General features: G+C 42.8%; 1 protein-coding gene across 2 annotated transcripts in view; it reads left to right on the plus strand.

The window, feature by feature from the left end:
* EGFLAM (EGF like, fibronectin type III and laminin G domains) overlaps window positions 1–22,388 on the plus strand; it is a 181,775-nt gene that overhangs the window by 91,796 nt on the left and 67,591 nt on the right. For both annotated transcript variants that reach the window (XM_040495740.1, XM_040495742.1), the window contains exon 7: window positions 5,351–5,517. In XM_040495740.1, coding sequence (XP_040351674.1) covers window positions 5,351–5,517 — 167 coding nt within the window. The remainder of the gene's footprint in view (window positions 1–5,350; window positions 5,518–22,388) is intronic.

Genomic DNA, 22,388 nt, shown 5'->3' on the forward strand with positions numbered 1-22,388 from the left:
TTTTCATCTTAAAGCTGACAATTTGTATTCTTTAACCAACCTCTTGTATTTCCCACACCTCCAGACCTTAGCAACCAACGTTCACCTCTCTGGTTCTTTGAGTTCAACTTTTTTAGATTCCATATATAAAAGTGAGATCATACAATATTTGTCTTTCTCCTTCTGCCTGATTTCATTTAACATAATGTCCTCATTTCATCTGTGCTCCTGCAAATGGCAGAATTTTCTTCTCATGGCTGAATAATACTTCATTATATATAACTAAATACACACACACACACACACACACACACCACATCAAAGGCAATAATATTTTAGCGGTTCCGCTTTATCAAGTCTTTCAAAAACATTCAAAAATAGTTGTTGCTCTATATTTTACTCCTATTTCACAAGTTTATATATTACATTAAATAACATAATTATAATAACAAACACAAAAGTCATCAATAGGTTTTGGAATAAACACAACTGACTTGACAAGCCAATAGCTGACTTAGTGGGAACAAATGAAGATCACGGTTAATTTGACAGGTTGGTTAGTAGAGGTTGATAAGGAAAGCTTTGACTATGTATGATCTGCACAAAGGTGCCATGTATTCATTCACTTACTTTTGGCTCATGTTTTTATATGTCATACCCATTTTTTGTATAGACTGATTGATCATTCATTACTGGGAGCCATATGTTTACTGTCTTGGGATATTCCGCATTGTATTTTACATGTGACGAGTACGTAATATGGTCAGATCATACAGAGAGCCGATGTTGCTCTTGTCTCTACTTCACCCAAAGATGAAAAGATTCCTTTTCAGCTATCAAAACCCAAATACATTTGAAATCTAACTTAAGTTCTTTCTGGTCTCACATACCTTCCACAGCATTCCATTTCACTACAACCGACCCACTCAAATACAGCTGAACCTTGAACAACATGGGTTCGCATTGTATAAACTTATACATGGATTCTTTTTTGATAAATACAGTAGAGTGCTGTAAATGTATTTTCCTTATGATTTTCTTAATAACGTTATCTATTCTCTTTATTGTAAAAATACGGTATATAATGCAGGTAACATGAAATTTGTGTTAATTGACTTTGTGCTAATTTGTGTTCACTTATGCTATCGTTAAGTTCTACAGTAGGCTGTTAAATTTTGGGGGAGTCAAGAGTTATATATACATGGCTTTTGGGCAACACAAGGGCATCAGCACCCCTCACCCCTGTGTTATTCAAAGATCAGCTGTATAACACTTGAAATATGCTATTTTGTACTGGCTTCTTACTGATCCTTAGGTATATTATCTCCCCATTAGACTATAAACTCCCTAAGAATGGAATTGTGTTTACAGCTCCTTAGAGCCTCCTAGAATATAGCTTCTGTGATGGATACCCTGTTGATAATCAATCACATGCCAATTGAGTAGCCCGAGGCAGCCACCTGTGGAGTTGATGGTACCAAGAAAAATGATTTTCCACTCAAGACTGACGCTAAAGATAGGCAAGGTGGTCAAAATGCCACAAGACACAGAATAAGAAAAATAGACCACCCATTGGTTCTATGACTTGAGATAAATTACTTTTTTTCCGTGTTCCCATGGGTAGGTTGAGAGACTGGACTAAATCAGTGACTCTTAAAGCTTTGGGGGACGTAATTATCTTTGAGAATCTGATAAAAAGCTAAGGACACTGTACTTAGAAAACTGAAATGATCATGCTCACACGTAAAATCTTGTGTGTAATTGCTGAGAGCCTGTAGATATCTGGGCTGGTTGATCTGTAAGATATCTGATAACCAGGCTGGATTCTAACATTGCCAGTGGTACTGTTTCCACCAAAGAACCAGTGAGTCTCAATCACTTGAATCAGCTAATTGGGTTTTGAGTAGCCACTGCTGACTGCCCTGTGTCTGCCCCATCAGAACCTTCCCCCTCCCGACCCCCACCGCCCAAACACCTTCCAAAGGCAGTTAATCTCCTGAGATGCAGAATTCCCAACCCCATTCTATCCCACTATTTGGAAGAGTGCTGAAAGTGTCCACCCCGCTGGTGGCTGCCCATTTGTACCTGGGATGGCAGCGTATTCCTAGCTTACTTCCCCCTCATGCCTTTTTGCTGATGGGGAAATTGGCAGGCTAGTGTTGCTATGGGGATTTGACTGGCAACTTTGTAGTCAGAATAGAATAATTTTCTTCAGTGGAGAAAGATAAAGCTATTGTTTGAGGATGATCTAAGACAATGCTTTTGCCCGGTTATCTCTCTCTCAACCTCACCTTTGCACTTTTGTACCTCAAGAGACGCTGAAAACATTTAAATGCAAAACCCATGACAAAATCAGAGGCAAAATGTTAAAGGTTTTGAACTGGTATTCAGTCCGCATGAGCTTTGCTCTCTCACTTGATATCATGGAATTAAATGTTAATGATTTCAGTTTCTTATTCGCTTAAAATATAGCCTTCTTTCCGGCGTTAAATGAACAAATACAGTATAATCTCCTTTTTGCGTGGGGGGGGGGGCTGTAACTTCCACATGAGGATTGTTTAGTTATTTGCAGGCAGTCCTGGGTAAACAGTGGCATGTTCTGAGAGCAATTACATGGCATTTCCTCTATAAATGCCACAGGAAGGCTTAGCAATGGAGAACGGGAGAGTTTTATCTGAAGATCATATCTTTTCTGTCAACTTTTAGGTATTGCCGGTGGCTTTCCCCTGTGACGTGATTTTGTTCTAATTTAAGTTTGTAAATGTGTTTCCATCCACTCACTAAGATTTTCTCTCTGGTGACAAAATTAGTTTACACAAGAAGTCCATCTTTAGGGAAAGGATACCAAGAAAGAGACATGACAGAGAAAGACAAATATCCTATGACTGCACTCGTGTGAGGACTTTAAAACACAGAACAGATGAACATAAGGGAAGGGAAGCAAAAATAATATAAAACCAGGGAGGGACAAAACATAAGAGACTCTTAAATATGGAGAACAAACAGGGTTGCTGGAGGGGTTGTGGGAGGGGGGATGGACTACATGGGTAAGGGGCATTAAGGAATCTACTCCTGAAATCATTGTTGCGCTATATGCCAACATAATTGGATGTAAATTAAAAAATAGATAATTAAAAAAAAAAGAAAAAGAAAGAGACATGTGCCCTATTTTCTCCAGTGAGCATGCCCTGTGACTGCTGCTTCTCCAAACAGATGAATTCTAATGAGACACAGGCCCCACAGACTACTTGCCTGCACGGTGAGCTTGAGGAAGCATCTTCTACTGGGCTTAAGGACTCCGTTTGGCTTTTAATTCCTGCCAATGAGAAACTAAGCAAGCTCACATTCAAGACAGCCATGTATCCTCCGGGCATCTTCTTTCTGCAAAATAAGTCTCTATTTCCTTGCCTGATAAGTTGTTCATAAAGGCTAAACATCAATCTTTTTTGCTTTCTGTTATCCTCTAAATATCTGGGAGCAGAGGTATTTAACACTCTAACAACTGAGAAGTGGTCAGGAAGTAAACGATGGAGAACAGCCTCTCAGCCACGATCACCCCAAGTTTGTGTCCAGTGTCAAAGATCTTCTTAATCCAACCCTTCCTCATCAACCCAACTTGGCCTCACCATTTATCAGCTGTGTGAACTTGGGCAAGTTAATCATTTAATGGCTCTGTTTCCTCTATAAAAATGAGGGGAGAAGGGTGTTTAATGTAATATCTCCTACATAGATACTATGAACAGTGCTTGGTACTTCACAAGCAATTGATAGACTAATTATTATTAATTAGCTAATAACACAAAGCGTCCAGCTAATGAGGCCTTCACACCATCCCCCTCCATGCATGATCATTCCCAAGTTTCATCTTGTGGTTCATATTACCTGGGATGCTCTCCTTCCCCCTCCAACTGGGAAGCCAGACAGAACAGCGTTGTCCAGTAGAAATACAATGCAAACCCTGGGTGAAAGTCGAAGTTTTTTTTTTTTTCTTAAAAAAAATGTTTTTAATGTTTATTTAATTTTGAGAGAGAGACAGGGTGCAACTGGGGAGGGGCAGAGAGAGAGGGAGATACAGAATCTGAAACAGGCTCCAGGCTCTGAGCTCTCAGCACAGAGCCCGACGCGGAACTCAAACTCATGAACTACGAGATCATGACCTGAGCTGAAGTTGGACACTCAACTGACTGCACCACCCAGGCACCCCAGAAATTTAAAGTTTTCTAATTGTGGAATTAAAAAGGCACTAAGAAACAAATAAAATTAATTTTAATAACATACATTTTAATCCACTGAATCCAAAATATTATCATCTCAATATATGATCAATGAGATATTTTACATTTCTTTTTTTTTGTCCTTTAAGACCCAATGTACATTTTACACTTGTGGCACATCTCAGTTCAGATTAACCATATTTCAAGTGCTGACTAGCCACATGGGCTAGTGCTATCGCATCAGAACACACAGGTTTAGAGGAGTAAGCAGTGACACAGGGTTATCTACTGGCTCTGTGATGTGGATAAGTCCCTTAAATAATGGCCAAAAAATGCTGAGTGTTTACCATGTGATGCCAGGCAGTATGCTGAGGATATAGCTCTCATTTAATCTTTATGATAGTCCTCTTAGATAAGTACTTTTATTATACCCATTGTACAGATGAGAAAATAGAGACTTAGAGAAGTTAAATAGCAGCTAGTAAGTAGTAGAGGCAGGATTTGAGCAGCTATGAGCAACCCCAGATTTGTACCCTTACCCTCTGCATATTGCTTCCCAGGTGGGAGCTCTAAGTGAGGGCCCACATTCTCTAGAGGGTTCTTAGCAGAACCTGTGAGAAGTCAGCGAGTTAGCACAGTTGTACAATTTTGTTAAGAGCAAGAATGGCCACGAACACAATCTTCGTGGGTTTTCCCATGGTCGGTCATGCAGTTAGTCACCCTATAAAACTTAACATTTGTTTACTTTGTGAACAGATTGTGAATAGACAGAATCTGTGCTCTCCTGACCTCTGGGAATGGCGGCTGTTTGGGGAGGGTTTGTTTGTGAAACATCTGGAAGGCACAGTCTTTGAAAATGAACTCCTCTGTGGGGGTCTTTTCACCATAGTCAAGCTCATGCCGAGGAAAAGCAGATGATCTTGAAACAGGGTTTAAAACTGACCCTAAAAATGATCTACTTGCTTTTATTGGCAGGGACTTAAAAATTGTGACCTATGATTTAAAATCAAGATGACTTTTAGATGGGAAATGTTAACTCATTTTTATAAGTGTTGCTTCTAGAGTCCGAATGCTGAGTTTACATAGCCAGCCTCCCTTCCCTTTGCTCTTCCTGAATTACTGCTTCTTGTTTTGTTTTGTTTTTTTAATCAATAAAGACCAGATTTTGACAAGAGTTGGACCTTAATCCAAGAGCGGATCCAGATGGACTCCATGGTTATCAAGGGCCTTGATCCAGATACCAACTATCAGTTTGCCGTGAGGGCCATGAATCCCCACGGCCCCAGCCCTCGAAGCCGGCCCAGCGACACCATCAGGACCTTCCGTGAGTACCAGGGCCCGTCTGAAGGACAGACGTAGCTGCATTGCTGAGGTTGCCTTGCGAGGACCCACCTGACTGGGGTCTTTTAGTGCCCTGCAGGAGGGCAGCCTGGGATGAGGTTATCCCTAGCTTTTCCTGCTGTTTTCCTAGCACTTTGGAAGTTCGAGGCTCTCAACAGGGACAACAGGCTGTTTCTATGTACGGGAGGTCAGCGGAAAGTTTATTTTTACATACGATCCTTGGGGAGTTTGAGGTCAGTTTTCTTTCACAATCAGAACAAATCACATACCAAGATGATGTGCAGCCGTCCCCCAGCTCTGCCCTTTTCATCTTTTGAGAAAATGGGTTCATCTTAGGGTCATAGGAGAAAAGATAATGCTCCCAGACTCTTCGGGATTTGTGTTTACCTGCATAACCGAGGACACTCAAGTAAAATCAGTCCCTCTGAATGATGGTCAGGGAGAATTAAAGTCATTGTTAGGTGGACGTGTAGCTGGGGCTCTAGCCAATGGCGGAAGTTCCTGTTTGTCATAGTGGCTCGCTGGAAGGCTGGGGGAAGCTTGGGCCACTGTCTATCAAATCACCTGAGGACTTTGTGAAAAGTCAGATTCTGATTGTGGTCCAGGGTTTAAGATGTTCCTGCATGATTCAAGCAAGAGCCACACTTAGATTACTTACACCACCTGCCGAAGCTGGCTTAGGAATCCTTGTGTTTTGGAAATGAGGGGCACATTTATGTAAACTTAGAACACTGTGTAGTGGGGAGATCTCAGAATTGAAATGTTGGCACTTTTTGTTTGAAAGCTCTGTCATCTTTTCAGTTTTAACAATAAATTCCTCCAGGTTTCTGTGTCCAAAGATCTCTGCTACTCCTGGATCCTCTTTACCCAGGAGAGGAGCTCTCAGAAAAGAAGCCTACCTAACACCATCAGTTGCCTTTCTATTGGCTAACACAGAGCCCTACTTATATTGTTAGTCGATCTAAATAAACGCCTTCCCTGTCCTCACACAACATCCACATGGCTGACTTCCAAGGCCATGGCTGTTTCCAGATTCACTACATTCCACAAGTCCTAGGAATTTTGGCTTATCTGAAAAAAACCCTTACCCTGACCTTGAATTTCAGGGCTCCTTCCTTCAGATTGAATTGTTGGGGGCTATTGGGCTATGGTGAGGCCACCCCACATAACCCCTATATACCCACACACCCAAATACACACACATACACACCCCCCACACACACATACATACACAGACCTACAATACACACACACACACACACACACACACACACACACACACAGTAACTATGATTGCCTAACAATTGTTTCATTGTTCTTCAGAATTTAGAAGCTAACACTCCCCAGTCATATGACAAGGAATGAACCTCCTTCTTTCTAGAAGAAATGTTAACAATTCTATTTCAAATAGACAGAGGGTCTCCTTCCACTCTTGCTGCATGAGATCCATGCTACAATCCTTAGTTAAGCTCTGTGGTGCATGGCCAAAACTGGGGCAACTGTGGCTGGGGCAGGCCCCGGGATCTGACTGTTGTGAAACATGCAGTTCGTCGTTTTGTTTTATAGACTGAGCAGGTGCGCTGTGTGGTTGTACCCCGCCCCCACTCGCTTCCTCAATGCCCAGCTCCTCTGCTCCTGTTTCCTGAGCCAACCCATGCTCACTTCTTTCCCTCCAGGCCTGCTAGTCTCCTTCTCCACAGAGACTGGGAAATAAAGGCCAAGATGTAGCCACTTGTGCTTGTCCTGGCCGTGGGAATCACCAGAGGGGACAGAAGTTGGGGCATCTTGTAAACTTTGGTTTTTTTTAAACTGCAACACTGGTCTGGCCTTGCAGTTTCTGATAATTACTTCCCCATTTGTGAATTAAACGGGATTAGGTGTGTGAAATTGCCTCAGAGACACGTGACATTTGGTTACACTTGGTCCCCAGTGTGAAGTAAGACCGTATCATGGTAAAGTAATTGCGTGTAGGGGAGAAGGCTGGTTCAGTGAAAACTCTCGATGTTGAAATATTCTTAAATAAATAAAATTTAACTCTTTCTTACATATATATAGTTATTCAACTCAGGAAAATAGCAATAGCATTGATTAGATGGTTGGTTTCATGAACATAAGAATGTGCTGTGTTTGGTATTTCAGTCGGGAGTTGTTTTCTCACGTTTGCTTCAAATATTTTTAGGAAACCCTGTATTCTGCCACATTCACACTTCTTACGTTGCTATTAGTTTAGATTATTAGTTTCCCAAGCCCGTTTTTCCATATATGAAATTACCTAATCGCCAAGTAGCACTTATCTGAATTATAATAAATTCTCAATCTCAGAGCTTCTGCTACGAAAACCATGTCTGTGCCAGGCCCTGCACCAGGCATGTTACCTAGGCAACTCCACGCCAGTTCTCACAGAAACCCTGGGACGGAGGAACAGCATCCCTTTGAATAGGTTTTTAAAAATCGAGTCTTTGAAAGGTGACAGATTTTGCCAAGAATCCTAATTGTAAAGGCAGGATTTGAACTCAAGCTTAGCTGATGGCAAAATTACTTCCCTGAGTGAGATCCAGAAGGAGGGAGGTCCTTATTCTTCGAATGCAAAGTAGCACGAGAATGGCAGGGTCAGCGTCAGCGGTTAGATAAAGAACAAGGAATAGTCCTGCTGGTATCTACGGACTAAGAAAGTTTGCCAGCACAGAACGAACCTATAGATTTTTTTTTTCTTTTAAAAGTTGTGAGGTATACTGTACATTACAAAAATGGGAATAAAACATACACGCAGATCTGAAATTCAACTGGTCCTCATCGGCATTTACAGCCCGCAGCCTTCTGATTGGTTAGATGGGAGGCAAGCCAGTTGTTAAACATTTTGAAGGCTGCCCTGAGGGGGTCTGTGAGATCAGTATTTGTGCCTGTTGGGTGTTCCCCAGTCCTCTTCGTTCCTCCTCCTCTTCTTTACCTCAAGGTCCATCCCGTATGGATGTTCTCTTGGTGTCCTACCTTCTTTGCTTCCCGAATGGTGAACTACAGAACAGAATGCTCACGCTGACTACCAGAGTGCAGAGTGCCCATTGGGGATCCTTAGATCCCACCTTGGACGCCACCACAGTCTGGGCCCCTCTGTTGCTTAATGGAGACCTACACATACCTCATTTCATAAGGACAGCTAACACCTCAGCTCTACTGACAAAGCATTGGCTTCCCCTGAACCTATTAATGCCAGACCGTATTAGCGGCTTAACTGCTTAAGGGGACAATGGGTAGATCTCAGGTGCTAGTGTGTGTCCTTAATGAACGCCAGGGCCCACTATTTCCCTGACTTCCACCGGCATGAGGAAGAGCAAGGGTTTGAGGGCTTCCCTGGAGTGTCGCCAGCCAGCTGTGCCCAGCTTCCACATCTTGCCTCAGCTCCACCAAGTTACAAGTACAACGGGAAGAAAATACTAAGGTCTTTCAGCACCCAGGTCCTCTGACCAGAAACAGAATCATTTCAGTGACCTTGAGTAACAAGGTTACTACCCTATATTTATCTCCATCCTCTCACTGGTGACTTTCCATACGTATCAGGGCCTATACTGTTCCCCTTAGGAAATACAAAGACAAAGGTCACGGTCTGCCACTCCCTAAAGTTTATTTCTTCAAGAAAGAAATGCCAACATTATAATTTGCCTTATTGTTCCATGGCATTCTTTTTCTCCTGTGATTGATCTTATAAATTAGCCAGTTAGAAAAGGGGGCTCTTTGGAACCTCGAGGACACAGGTACATACGTGTGGGCTTTGTGAACGTGCGTTTACCCCATCTGGTGGTCACTTACTTGCTGGGATCCAAGCTTAGCTTGGTTGAGAAGGATAGAAGGCGTCAAAGAGGGCATGAACTGGAAACAATAGATGCGGTAGAACAAAAAAGCCAATTTTATTTTTCTTTTTCCCAAAGACAAACGAAAAAATAACTCACATGTTTGACCAACTCTAGGGTTATATAAATTTCCCTGGGAATGGAACTTGGTCCTACCACCCTGAGCCATTTAATTTCTCATGGTCTTTCTTCACTATTTAAGCAGAGAAAGAACCAATAAATTCTTCACTGAAGTAGAATTGGTATAGTCACAGCAGTCCCAACGGAAGGTGCTATTTTGTTCCTCACCAAAGTCATTTTGCTCTTTCCTGCTTCAGGGCTTTTGCACCCCCTGTTTCCTCTGCCTGGGACTCTCTTTTCCAGATCTTTCCATGACCAGTGCCGGCACTCCCGTAGCTCGATGTCACTTCCTCAGACAGGCTTCATTGACCTTCACACTCAGCTACCTCAGCCCCATTCCTGCTTTAATTTCTCCGGAGCGTTTCACTGCCTGAAACTATTTTATTATCTGTATCTCTCCTCCAGGATAAGCTTTCTTGCTCAAGGCTGTGTTCCCAGCACCCTGTACAAAGTCGGTGCTCAATAAATATTTATTGAGTACGTGAATGACTGAATGTGACTTAAGACAAGAGCCCATGGGATGAAATCAGTCCATGTGGTTCACAGGAAAAGTCCAGCTCCAGAACTGCACACACACACAAAAAAAGAAGAGTAAAAGAGGGAGGGGGGAAGAAAGAGGGAAGAAAGCAGAACTTGGGGGTTTAAGTTTAAATTCAAGGCAATAAGGATGGAGAAGAGGCCTTTGAGAGAGATTCCAGTGATCCAAAGAGCCCAGTTTTCTAAGAAGGGGATGAGGAAGGGAGAGACATTTTCTTTTCTTTTTAAATGTCTATTTATTTTTTTGAGAGAGAGAGAGACAGAGAGAGACAGAGTGTGAGTAGGGGAGGGGGAGAGAGAGAGAGGGAGACACAGAATCTGAAGCAGGCTCCAGGCTCCAGAGCCCGACGTGGGGCTCGAACTCATGAACTGTGAGATCATGACCTGAGCCGAAGTCAGATGCTTAACCGACTGAGCCACCCAGGCAACCCAGGGAGAGATATTTTCTAAGCAAGCCCGTGTTCACTCCTATGTTCTTTCTTGATCGTTAGAATAAGCTTTAACATTTCCATGCAAAATTCGCGTACATTTTTCCTTTGGTTCTAGTAAACCTAATTATGGTCTTAGATCTTCAGAGATTGCATAGGAAGATGTGAGAGGTTCAGTCTGGCTTTGGTTTTCACCAGGTTCTTCCCCCACAGTCCATTGTCTTCAGCAGTTGGAAAAACACTCTCTTCTACTGAGCTGAGACAACACACCCTGGCCCAAATCAACAAAATTTCTACAGTAGACCTGATTTCATAATGTTCCCTCTACCCCCACCCCCACTTTTCTGCTCTCTACCTTCCTGCTTACTGAGGCATCTCAGCTACTGTTGGTTGTGTATCTGTTTATACCTTTATCACGTGAATGTCCGTGAGTGAATCTGCTTTTGCTCAGTTTTGCTCTGAGATTTGGGCCCTTGTTTTTTTTAATGTTTATTTTTGACAGAGGGAGACAGAGTGCCAGCAGAGGAGGGGCAGAAAGAGAGGGAGACCGAGAATCTGAAGCAGGCTCCAGGCTCCAGAGCCCGACGTGGGGCTCAAACTCATGAACTGTGAGATCATGATCTGAGCTGAAGTCAGACGCTTAACTGACTGAACCACCCAGGTGCCCTGGGTCCTTGTCTTTAATTGCCTGATTGTCTCCCCAGAGACCTGTTTAGCAAGATAGGGTTCCTTGGTACATGTTGTCACATACCTAGACACAGAATAGATTTCCTTTATCCCCAGTCACTAGCAAGGGCTCCTATTTGGTAGCAATGCCTTGAATTAGGAAAGCGAGCGGGACAGAATGTAGTGGCATGCTCTAGGGATGGGTAAGAAACTGGAAGGGACTGGAAGCAGTTTCTCCCCAAATCTCCATGACATATGTACAGCTCACTGCCTGTGTTGGTCAGTTCCTATGAAAAGTCCTCACCAAGCCTTGGAAGTTCCTCACTGCCCCCAAATACTGTACCTTTAGATGGAGGAGAATTTGTCAGGCATGCCTGGGTCTGAGTAGAGAACCATTCTTTTATTACCTTGCTATGAGAACTCCAGAAAGTCACTTCATCTCTCTGGGCCTCAGTGTCCTCATCTTTAAAATGGGTATTGGGGCGCCTGGGTGGCGCAGTCGGTTAAGCGTCCGACTTCAGCCAGGTCACGATCTCGCGGTCCGGGAGTTCGAGCCCCGCGTCAGGCTTTGGGCTGATGGCTCAGAGCCTGGAGCCTGTTTCCGATTCTGTGTCTCCCTCTCTCTCTGCCCCTCCCCCGTTCATGCTCTGTCTCTCTCTGTCCCAAAAATAAATAAACGTTGAAAAAAAAAATTTTTAAATGGGTATAATAATGTCTGAGGTAGGTAAAATTTTTTATTTTTCAAGGTTATTTTGAGGAAACACCTGTGAAACAGAGATTATGACATCTGCCCACTTTTTGAGACAAAGGGGATGTTGATATGTGTTTCCTCCATGCATAATTTCTGAAGGATGGTGTAACTGACCAGGTGATTGCTAACCTAACCTGTCAATTGATTTTCCTTTACGACTCTGTGCCCTGAGTTCTGCTCCTGGGACCTGAGGGCATTAGAATCTCGGAATTCAGAAACAAAGGGTCAGGGACAAAAACTGTCTTGACCGAAGTGGAAGAATAGAAGAGACTGCCAGAGTTAGGTCAAGTAGAATCATTAAGATGGGTTGGGTTGGTTGATGGGTTTTAAAAGGCTGTGGATTTAAAAGACATCCAATAATTAAAACTATAAGGAACATTGAACTTTGCTAACAAAATTTCATCTCTCTCACCACTCAAGCACATCCCAAATTCAGGCAAAAAAGGAAGACCTCGTGGTTATGATACTGTACCTCTGATTTTTGTTTGCTTGTTTTTAACCTCCCCAAAGTTAACCAATTACTTAGACAGGGATCAGAATATTTTTCTATAAAAGGCAAGGCAGTAAATATTTTAGGATTTTTGGGTTCACTTCTGCTGTTGTAGCGTGAAAACGCCATAGACAATAAAGAATGTGTGTGATTGTGTTCCAATAAAATGTTATCAATGGACATGGGAAATTGAATTTCATATCATTTTCCTGTGTTACAAAATATTTTTAAAGCTTTTTTTCAACCCTTTAAGAAGGTAAAAAACACTTAACTCATGTACTATTAAAAAGGATTAAAGAAGATAATTTAGGTGATACAGGCAAACTTTAACATTTCAAGAAGTGAGCAGTCTCTATTCTCAAGGGTGCAGAGAACTGCAAAATGGGGCAGAAGGCAGGAAGATTTGCAGGAGAAAGAATGAGAAGAAGCAGGAAGAGAAAAATAGAAAATGAACAAGGAGAAAAGTGTAGAGCTCAGAGTTGGCTTGGCATTTGGGATTGGCTGGCTAGATATACTGCATTTCTGGTTTAAGAGGAGCGTTTATAGGAACATGCAAGATACCTGGGTTTCTGTTTACTGATGTGCCCCCCCTCCCCCTACTCCGGCAAAAATGGCTCCATCTTGAGCTTAGACATTTATTTCCTCAGTATAAAAACAGGCAGCTCGGGGCACCTGGATGGCTCAGTTGGTGAAGCATTCAATTCCCGCTCAGGTTATGATCTCAAGGTTCCTGAGTTCAAGCCCCGCGTTGGGCTCTGTGCTGACAGCTCAGAGCCTGGAGCCTGCTTTAGATTCTGTCTCCCTCTCTCTCTCTGCCCCTCCCCGGCTTTCTCCCTCCCTCTCTCTCTCTCTCTCTTTCTCAAAAATAAATAAACATTAAAAAATTTTCTTTTAAATAATGGCAAGCAATTGGACTAGATTTGGCCAGTGGGACATAATCAGCTGACCTCTGTGGTATATTTCTGGGGTTCCCCCTCAAATTTTAAGGGATTGTCCTCAAAATTTGGGGAATTCTCCCTGTAGCAATTTTGTCAAACTTGGAAGGAATCATTTGGTGCATGCTGATGACATTGTCTCCTTGAGGCAAATCCCTGCAATTTAATGTTCACATGAAAAGTCTGAAACAAATAAGAGCCCCCAAAGAAGCCTGCAACCTCGGTGGCAGGTTGGTGCTGCTCTCCAGGGAGAAAGAGAAAGCTGTTCTGCTGGGCATTCCTCCCTGAGCTTGGGTTAGGCTTGTAAATTCGTGAGCTTCGTGGATTTGTAAATCTTTAGAATGTAAGACCGAAAAGGGAGCAGGAGAAAGAACAAATCATTGGTTTCCCCCATAGCCTAGATAAAAATGCATTTTAAGTGTGAGGTTTGTGCATAAACATAACTTCAGACATGATTGTACATTCAGGTGCCCTCCGCAGTAATCGCTCTATTGATTTGCTAATGCCTCGTTGCATGTAAATCTGAGTAGCGCTCATTTGCACAGCTTTATTGGTTCTAAAGGGAATGATTCACTTTGCTGTTTAAATACCTGCTACCTATTAATTGTTCTTCTGAGGCCTTGGTACATCTTACATTACCATACATTTACTTATAATCACTGTGCAGGTATTTTACCCCCTCTGCCTAGCTAAGGAAGAAAGACTAAAATAAAGGATAAGAAAATATAAGTTTCCCAAGAAAAGGCACTTATGGTGCTCTAGTTTCTTTCTCTTTTCTTTTCTTTTTAACGTTTATTTATCATTGAGAGACAGACAGAGAATGAGCCATGGGAGGGGCGCAGAGAGGGGGAGACACAGAATCCGAAGCAGGCTCTGGGTTCTGAGCTGGCAGCACAGAGCCCGATGCGGGGCTCAAACCCACATACTGTGAGATCGTGACCTGAGCGGAAGTCAGATGCTTAACCCACTGAGCCACCCAGCGCCCCTCATGGTGCTCTGGTTTCAGCTGTAGCATCTGTTCATTGGCTCAGCTGCTATTTAGTGACCACACCCGAGCAACCATATGCTGTTTGTGGTACTCTCGCCTCAATGAATTGTGAAACCTTAATAGATTGAAGCCCGACGCGACTGTTATTCCCTCGTTTTCCTTTTGTTTCCTTCTATTTCCTTCTCACCCGCTTTGTTCTTTCTTGTATACTCATTATTTCATAGTTCATCTTTTCTATTCTGTCCTTGGGAACACTTCTTGCTTTGCCACAGTTCTCCACTGGGATTGTCTCTTAGCATCTAAATCCCTGAATCACTCAGGTTCTTTGATGACACAGTAGGACCACAGTACTGGTTTAGCACAGGGAGGGGGCACCTGAAATCAGCTCGATGCAGTGACAGACGTGTGCGCGGTGACAGTGCATGCTGGCTGAGTCTGGCGGATCTCTTCTGATGATACAACCAAACGTGAAACAAATAATGTGCAAGTAAGAAACAACCACGGGAGACAAGAGGACTTCTCTAATGATCTTGGGTGTCAGCAGGCTCTAGAAGGAAACGAGGGCACATACAGTTGCTTCATGTGAAATGAGTTTAGTGAGGGATTTTTTTTTGCAAAAGTCTGGGCAGATGTAAGGAGACCAAAAGGATGCAATTACCAGCATCTGGAGACAGACGGGGAGAGTCATCAGGCAAGAGCTGTGACCTTCAGACATGTGTCCTGTGACAACCTAGTGGAAAGGAAGCTGGGGAACAAAGAGGCTGACTCCTTTCCTCCCTCTGTCCACTTTCCTGCTGATGCTCCAGATGGTCAGATCCCAGCTGGAAGCCTCACAGGTCAGCCTCCCAGGGCCCAGGGCAGAGGCGCGAGGAGCAGAGATACCTGCTGGAAGACTGGGGGACAGAGGGAAGGAATCCACTGAAAAAAGTCATAGTATAATCTCGTATAATAAGAGATTGGTGCCTTTTACATGGATTCCAAAAATATGGACTATGTTTTGGTCTTTCTCTTATTGATTGAGAACATGAACCTTACCTCATTCATCTTTGCCTTTTTAGCATTTTGCCTGGAACAAAGGAGGTAGTCCGGTCTCCCAGCCAAACTTTTGTCCACTGCAAATTTATAAACTCAGAGTGGGCAAGGACAGTGTCCTCGTTTTGCACCGGAGACAACTGCAGCTCAGAATGACTCAACAGTCTTCTCAAGGTCACTTGGTTGCAGATCCTGGATAAGAGCGCAGTTTGGTGACAACCTTGTTTTCCATTTCATTCCTAAAGTTTGTGGGATTTCTTTTTCCTAAAGAATCAGTGCCCCCAATTTATTTTACAATATACCCATTTACTCTTTCAAACAAATATTCAGTGCCCACGGCGGCCAGGCACTGTTTCAGATGCTGGAGATTCAGCAGCAAACAAGACAAACAAAAAGAATCCCTGACCTTGCAGAGCTTACATTCTAATCAAGGCAGACAGACAGTAAACAGGTCAGTTAAAACATGTAGATAGTATGTCAGATGCGGGGATAAGGGCTATGGTGAAATACAGAACAGAGAAGGGGATAGGCAGTATGAGAAAGCCTCCTGAGAAGGTGACATTTGAAGAAGGCTGAGGTGAACTTTCTGGATATATGTACCTCGACCAATAGATCTATCGATCTATCTATCTATCTAATCTGATCTGTCCATTCATCCACCTGGGGGAAGAATGCTCCAGCCACATTCAGAAGTCCCAATGCAGGAGCACCCTGGGGTGTTCAGGGAAGAACAAGGAGGTTGTGTGGCTGGGTTGGGGGTATTTGGGGGAGGAGCCTAGAAAGAGATGAGGTAAGAAGGGGTAGGAAGTGATGGTAAAGGTTGACTAGGACCTTGGAGGCCATTGGAAGTCATTGGATTTTGCTTTTTCTGGGACAGAAATGGGAAGACTGGGAGTTACCCCTTTTAGTTAGGTTTCAGTGAAGCCACTCTTACCGGTGTGTGAAAGGACTGAAGAGGGGCCAGAGTAAGTGAAGCGAGACCAGTCAAGACAACCGTTGCAATAATTCTGAAGCAGTAATGGCTCTTTCTGTTGTCTTTAAATAGAAAAACGTAATCCATACTTATTATTATAAAAACATTGAAATAACATTAAATATGGGAAAAAATAAAAATGAAAATTATATCTAATCTCAGTATCCGGGCATAGCAACTATTAACATATTGGTATATAATCTTCCAGGGTTTTTTTAAAGCCAGTACTGAGATCTTCGTACATAAAATTTTTCTGTGTAACAAAATGCTATACACGTCTTTAAGTATCAACAAATGTAGATCTACATCATTAAGTTTAATAACCATAGTGTATTCCATTGTAAAGCTCTACTACATTTATTTAATTCTTTATTGATGGACACTTAGATTGTTTCACTACAATATACAATATCCTGATTATGTTCTTACTTAACTTTCAGCTTGTCTACGTTTCTGTTTCCCCCTTTGACTTTGCTGTAAAGCACAGTGGGTCAGGACTGTTAGCCCTTCCTTATATTTGTTGATGGATTGACTAATGTTGCAGCCAATTGGTAATATGGATGGCATTTGAAACCTCAGACTCTCACCTGCTTTTCCTGACTAATAGTGAATATTTTGATAGGTAATGTACATAGTAAAGCGCATTGTTCATACACACTTTTAAGACAAAACTATTTTTCAAAAGAAAAGAATCATTTGCCTTAAAGCTCAGGTCTCATATTGGAATTTTCGTTTCCAGCTCCTTAACTCCACTTGAATGGTGAGCTACAGATCTGCCAGAGATCATGGAATAGTGCTGCCATCTTACTGGAACGGTAGTGTCTACCATATTTAAAAATGTAAATGTATGTCTGTTCTGGCCCAGTGGAATGTTGCTTCCTGGTCCTAGTCATGTGGTCTTAAAGGAATTTCAAAGGCCACGCATCCAAAGGATCACAACCACTGGGGAATGACCAACAACTCCTAAGGAGGTAGTAGGAAGACTCACCCAGCAGATGGTGGTAGTTCACGAGTCATCCAGCAGATGGCGATAGTTCACAGACTTTTAGAGCTGGAAGAAGCCTTTAGAATCAGTTTGGTGTCACCCGCAGCGGTTGAGATGAGGGCGACACAGAGAAGTTCCCTTCTGTTGCCCAACGTGATAGACTTCTTTCATGGTTAACTAGTCCCAATCAAAATGGGAGAGGGCAAGTGATTTCAGAATGTAGTATCTGCAGTCAAAAGAAAAGTTGGCGAGCAGAAACTGAAGCAGAAATAGAGATCCGAGTCCTGAATAACATCCTGCTTGTAATCGATGCTGAGTCCTCATGGTACCAAGAACTGATAGAATGAGTTTCTAAAACAAAAGGGAATAAAGGGCTGTTAAATTCAGAATTAGAACAGCTAAAATTACAAAAGTGAGAGATTAGAAAAGCTATAAACAACTTGAAGTCAGGCCTTTTTTGATTGTGGTTTTGTTTTTTGCTTCATACATCGCTACTGCTAATTTTCTATGTGAATCTGGAAGATGTTTTGAGGATGCTGGAGGAAGTAAAGAATTTAGTTTCTGAATATACAGTGCTTATTTCACTTATTTATACATTCTTTTGCCAATCCATTTTTTATTTATTTATTTTTATTTATTTATTTTTTTTGCCAATCCATTTTTTAAAGTATACATTTAATGCCTATAATATGCCAGGCGAATTCTGGATGTGGATGTCTAGCAGTCAACAAAGTAGATGATCCCTGCCCTCATTGAGCTTATATGTGGGAGAGTCAGTCTCAGAAAGTAAGTAGATAATAAAATAAGTATTTATTATAGGACACAAATAATATGTCTTTTTAAAAAATGTTTATTTAGTTTTGAAAAAGATAGTGTGAGAGCAGGGCAGGGGCAGAGACAGAGGGAGACAGAGAATCCCAAGCAGGCTCTGCACTGTCAGCACAGAGCTGGATGTGGGGCTCAAATCCATGAATTGTGAGATCATGACCTGGGCTAACATCAAGAGTCAGACGCTCAACCAGCTGAGCCACCCAGTGCCCCAGTGATACGTCTTTAATGATGAGTGTGAAGAGGAAAAGAAAGAGTAAGAGGGCATAGAGGATAGTGGGGACTGCTGTCTGGAATGAGCTATCAAAAGAGAGATTTGAGCAGAGTCCTTCCATGGACAGGGAGCAGTAAGTGCAAAGATCCTGGGGTGATGACAGCCTCGGGATACTCCAGGGATAGTAAGGAGGCTCGTGTGGCAGGGACATGATGAGTGAGAAGAATGATAGGAAGTGAGGTCAGAAAGGTAGCCAGAGGCCAGGGGTCAAACATTGTGGGTCCTGGGGAAGACTGGGTTTTATTCTAAGTTAGATGCCAAGCCCTTGAAGTGTTTTGAGCGGCAGAATGATGTGATCTGGCCTACATTTTAAACAGGATCATTGCGGCTATGGTGTGGAAATCAAAAGAAACCAAGGGAGACCAACAAAGAGGCAATTCTGTAGCTTTAAGGAGAATATACATGAAAAGGAAAGGTAGAGAGCCAAACCAAATCATGGCATTTGGGAACTAGCAGGTAGGTTAAGGACCTCGCCGAACTTCCACAATTTTTTGGTAAGGAACTGAAAAGTCACCAGAGTAAGGGACTAATTCCAGGTCCCAGTTAGTGGCCATGAGTGTTAGGTTCATGGGACTTCTGCGAATGCTCTTTTCATTTCCTACCCACGTCTCTGCTGCAAAGACCCCATTTGCGTGCATGGTCAGGCCCTTCCACGTAAGAGCAGAGTCACTTCTTAATTTCCTGTATCTCCTGCATACTTGTAGCTGCTTTTCAGAGCAAGGGGACTGTTGCTTCCGTGGTCCCAGTTTCTTGAGATACTTCTTTCGTTGCACGGCTCCGCTTCTTTCAACCAGAAGTACTGGGATTCCTTCTCCTGCCTCGGGGCTTCCAAGAACGCCTCCTGACCCTGAACCCTTGCTGTGCCCTGCTGCACAGGACGTTCTAGCTGCACTCATGCAAACCCTGTGGTTAGACTGAAGATGTTGTGTACAGTCAGAAGGTGGCCCATAGGGACCTGGTTGTGAACCCAATAAGAGGTTAAGAAGCTTTGGAGATCGGTATCCCCAGGCCTTCTATTGTAGTAGACTCCTGCAAGACCTTTGTGTCAGATCTGTCTAATGCATGTCTTAAAGGCTGCCTGAATGCTCAGCATTATTTGGGGGCACCGTAGAGTAGTAGTCCTCCATGAGGGGTAATTTTGCCCCCTAGGGGGCAGGGGGCAAAGTCTGGAGGCATTTTCATCCGTTACAATGAGGGAAGGTGCTATCGGCATCTTGTGGGTAGAAATGAGGGATTCTGCTAAGAATCCTACAATGCCCAGGACAGGCCTCCACAGCAAACAGTGATCCATCCCAAAACATCAGTAGTGCTAAGGTTGAGAGACCCTACTATAAGATAAAAATAAAATTAGAAAATCTAACCCTTGCTCAAAATAAAATGGCTATCGGACTGGAAAAATAAACCAGCATTCAAAAATATCAGCTAGAATGAAGGATTTCTCAAACTTTTTTTGGACTGCAACCCACAGTAAGAATATGCCCTTGCACTACAGCCCAACACACACAAACATCTGTAAATGTGTGTGTGTGTATGTGTGTGTGCAAATGTCTCACAGGACAATACTCACCCATGCTAAATGCAGAGCTTTATATTTTTATACCACTCGGCTCCATTTAAAAAAATGTGGTCACGGGTCGCCTGGGTGGCTCAGTCGGTTGGGTGTCCGACTTCAGCTCAGGTCATGATCTCACAGTCAGTGAATTAGAGCCCCACGTCGGGCTGTGTGCTGACAGCTCGGAGCCTGGAGCCTGCTTCCAAATTCTGTGTCTCCCTCTCTCTCTCTGCCCCTCCCCCACTCATGCTTTGTCTCTCTCGGTCAAAAGTAAACATTAAAAAAAATAAAATAAAAATAAAAAAACGTGGTCACGCCCCACTGAATTATTTTTTACTGTTCACTAATGTGTTTGAAATCTGCAGTTTGAATAATACTGGATAAAATATGGAAGAAAAGTGAACACAGTTTCATGTAAATACATAATAGCATGGAAGGACATGAAGTAAGGGTATATTCTGTACAGAAGTCACCAAAAGGATCGGCCATTAATTTCACAAATAGCTATTTTTGCCAGACCTTCTTCAAAGAGAATTAAACCCGTTCTTGCCTTCCTGGGATTCACGATCCAGTCCAGCGAACAGACTATCATACAACTACCTTTATAGTGATGTGCACTCTGCACATAGAATGCACTCTGCAGCTCAGAGGGGGAACAGTGATTGATTTTGTGGATCAGGAAACTGGGGGGTGAATTGGTGAAGGTTCCCCAGTAAGGTGACATCAGGGATGGCTGAGTGGGATTTCTCCAAAGGGACAGGGGATGAAGAACAAGAGAATCCAGGTAGAAGGTTTTCTGGGTGGGGTGTTGAGGGAGATCTTTGAGGATGTGCATGAGGCCGAAAGATACAGGGCACGAAGGCAGAATGTGGAAATCCACGCTGGACCCCTGCACTGGGCTAATGTAAAACCACTCCCATTAACGTGTTACTCTCTCCTGCTCTTCCTGTTCACAGGATAAATGCCACACTCCTTAGCCTGACATTCACAATCTTTCATAGTCTAGCTTCGGCTAACTTTTCTTGCCTTATCGCTCCTGGCAATCATAGCCCAAGCCCTCCACCCCAGCGGTGGTATACCAGGGGTGCCCACTGTCTCCGGAAGTCTGTGTGTTCTTCCACATCCTCATTTTTTCTTGCTCAGCAAATTCCAGCCAGATGATAATTTCTCCAGGTGTAGGTTTCAAGCATGGAAAATGGAAATTCTTCCATCGAAAGCATTGTGATGCTTCCATTTGTTATTCAGACAGTGAATTCTCAGAATTAGCATTTCATGATTTTCTCCCTGATGGAGAAGGGTTTGTGACGCTCAGGGCTTGGAAACCCTCCACTGAACCCCTGGCTTCTCCTCTCTCTGTGTCTTGGTTTAATCAATATGCCAATATCTATTTGAAAGTGAGAACAAATTACTCTTGTTTCCATTTATTTTGAAAAAAAGTTTCTTGGGCACAACTTAATCCATGACCCAGAGAGAATTTAGCTTCCTCCTGTCACAGACTCTCTGTGGGGTTTTTAATCAATTGTTAGAGAAGATTGTGGGTCAGAGTAAGGACTTAAGCCAGACTCCCTTCCCTGAGTTCAGACTGGCTCTACTCCTATGATGATATTCACAGCGTAGGATTGTTTTCTTCACGACAGCAGACCATGGGACCCTCCCAGCCTAATTGTTGTCACCAGTGGTCTCTTCTGTAGCTCGTCAGTAAGGACTACTGTCTACTAAAGCCATGCAAGCTTTAGGAATGTGAGTTCACTCAAGACATTTGAATGCATTTTTTAAGTCACTTGTATTTCACCAACACACAAAAATCATTTGAGGCAGTTTGTATACATACCCATACGCACATACATTCACACACCGTAATTAAAAACAAATGTGGTAAGATGATCAGAAACCAAATCAGAAATACAAATATAAATGTATGAGGTGAGATAGTCACTGAAGTCCTGGGTGCCACTAACCTCGAAACTTATTATCAAAGACAAAGGAAAGATCAAGGTTTTACAGAACTCTCCATATCTGACTCAAGAATGCAATTCAGTGAAAATAATTTTTTTTCTGGATACAGCTGTTGGAAGAAATTACCAAATGAATCATTATATAAAGAATATTGAGGGGCGCCTGGGTGGTTCAGTCAATTAAGTGTCCGACTCTTAATTTCGGCTCAGGTCATGATCTTATGGTCTGTGAGATTGAGCCCCGCATTGGGCTCTGTGCTGACAGCATGGATCCTGTGTGGGATTCTCTCTCTGTCTCCCCATCTCTCTGCCCCTTCCCTGCTCATGTTCTCTCTCTCACTCGCTCTCTCTCTCTCAAAATAAATACTTAAAAAAAATAATATTGAGCATTATAATACTGACCTTAATAGTGATTTAATGGGTGAAGAAATATTTTTTGTATAGCTAGATTTTTACTGATCCTCATTAAAAATTGGGCCGCGGTTGAGTTATGGC

This window comes from Herpailurus yagouaroundi, unplaced genomic scaffold, assembly GCF_014898765.1.
Source record: "Herpailurus yagouaroundi ecotype Mexico unplaced genomic scaffold, PumYag 29, whole genome shotgun sequence".
NCBI classification, from domain to species: Eukaryota; Metazoa; Chordata; class Mammalia; order Carnivora; family Felidae; genus Herpailurus; species Herpailurus yagouaroundi.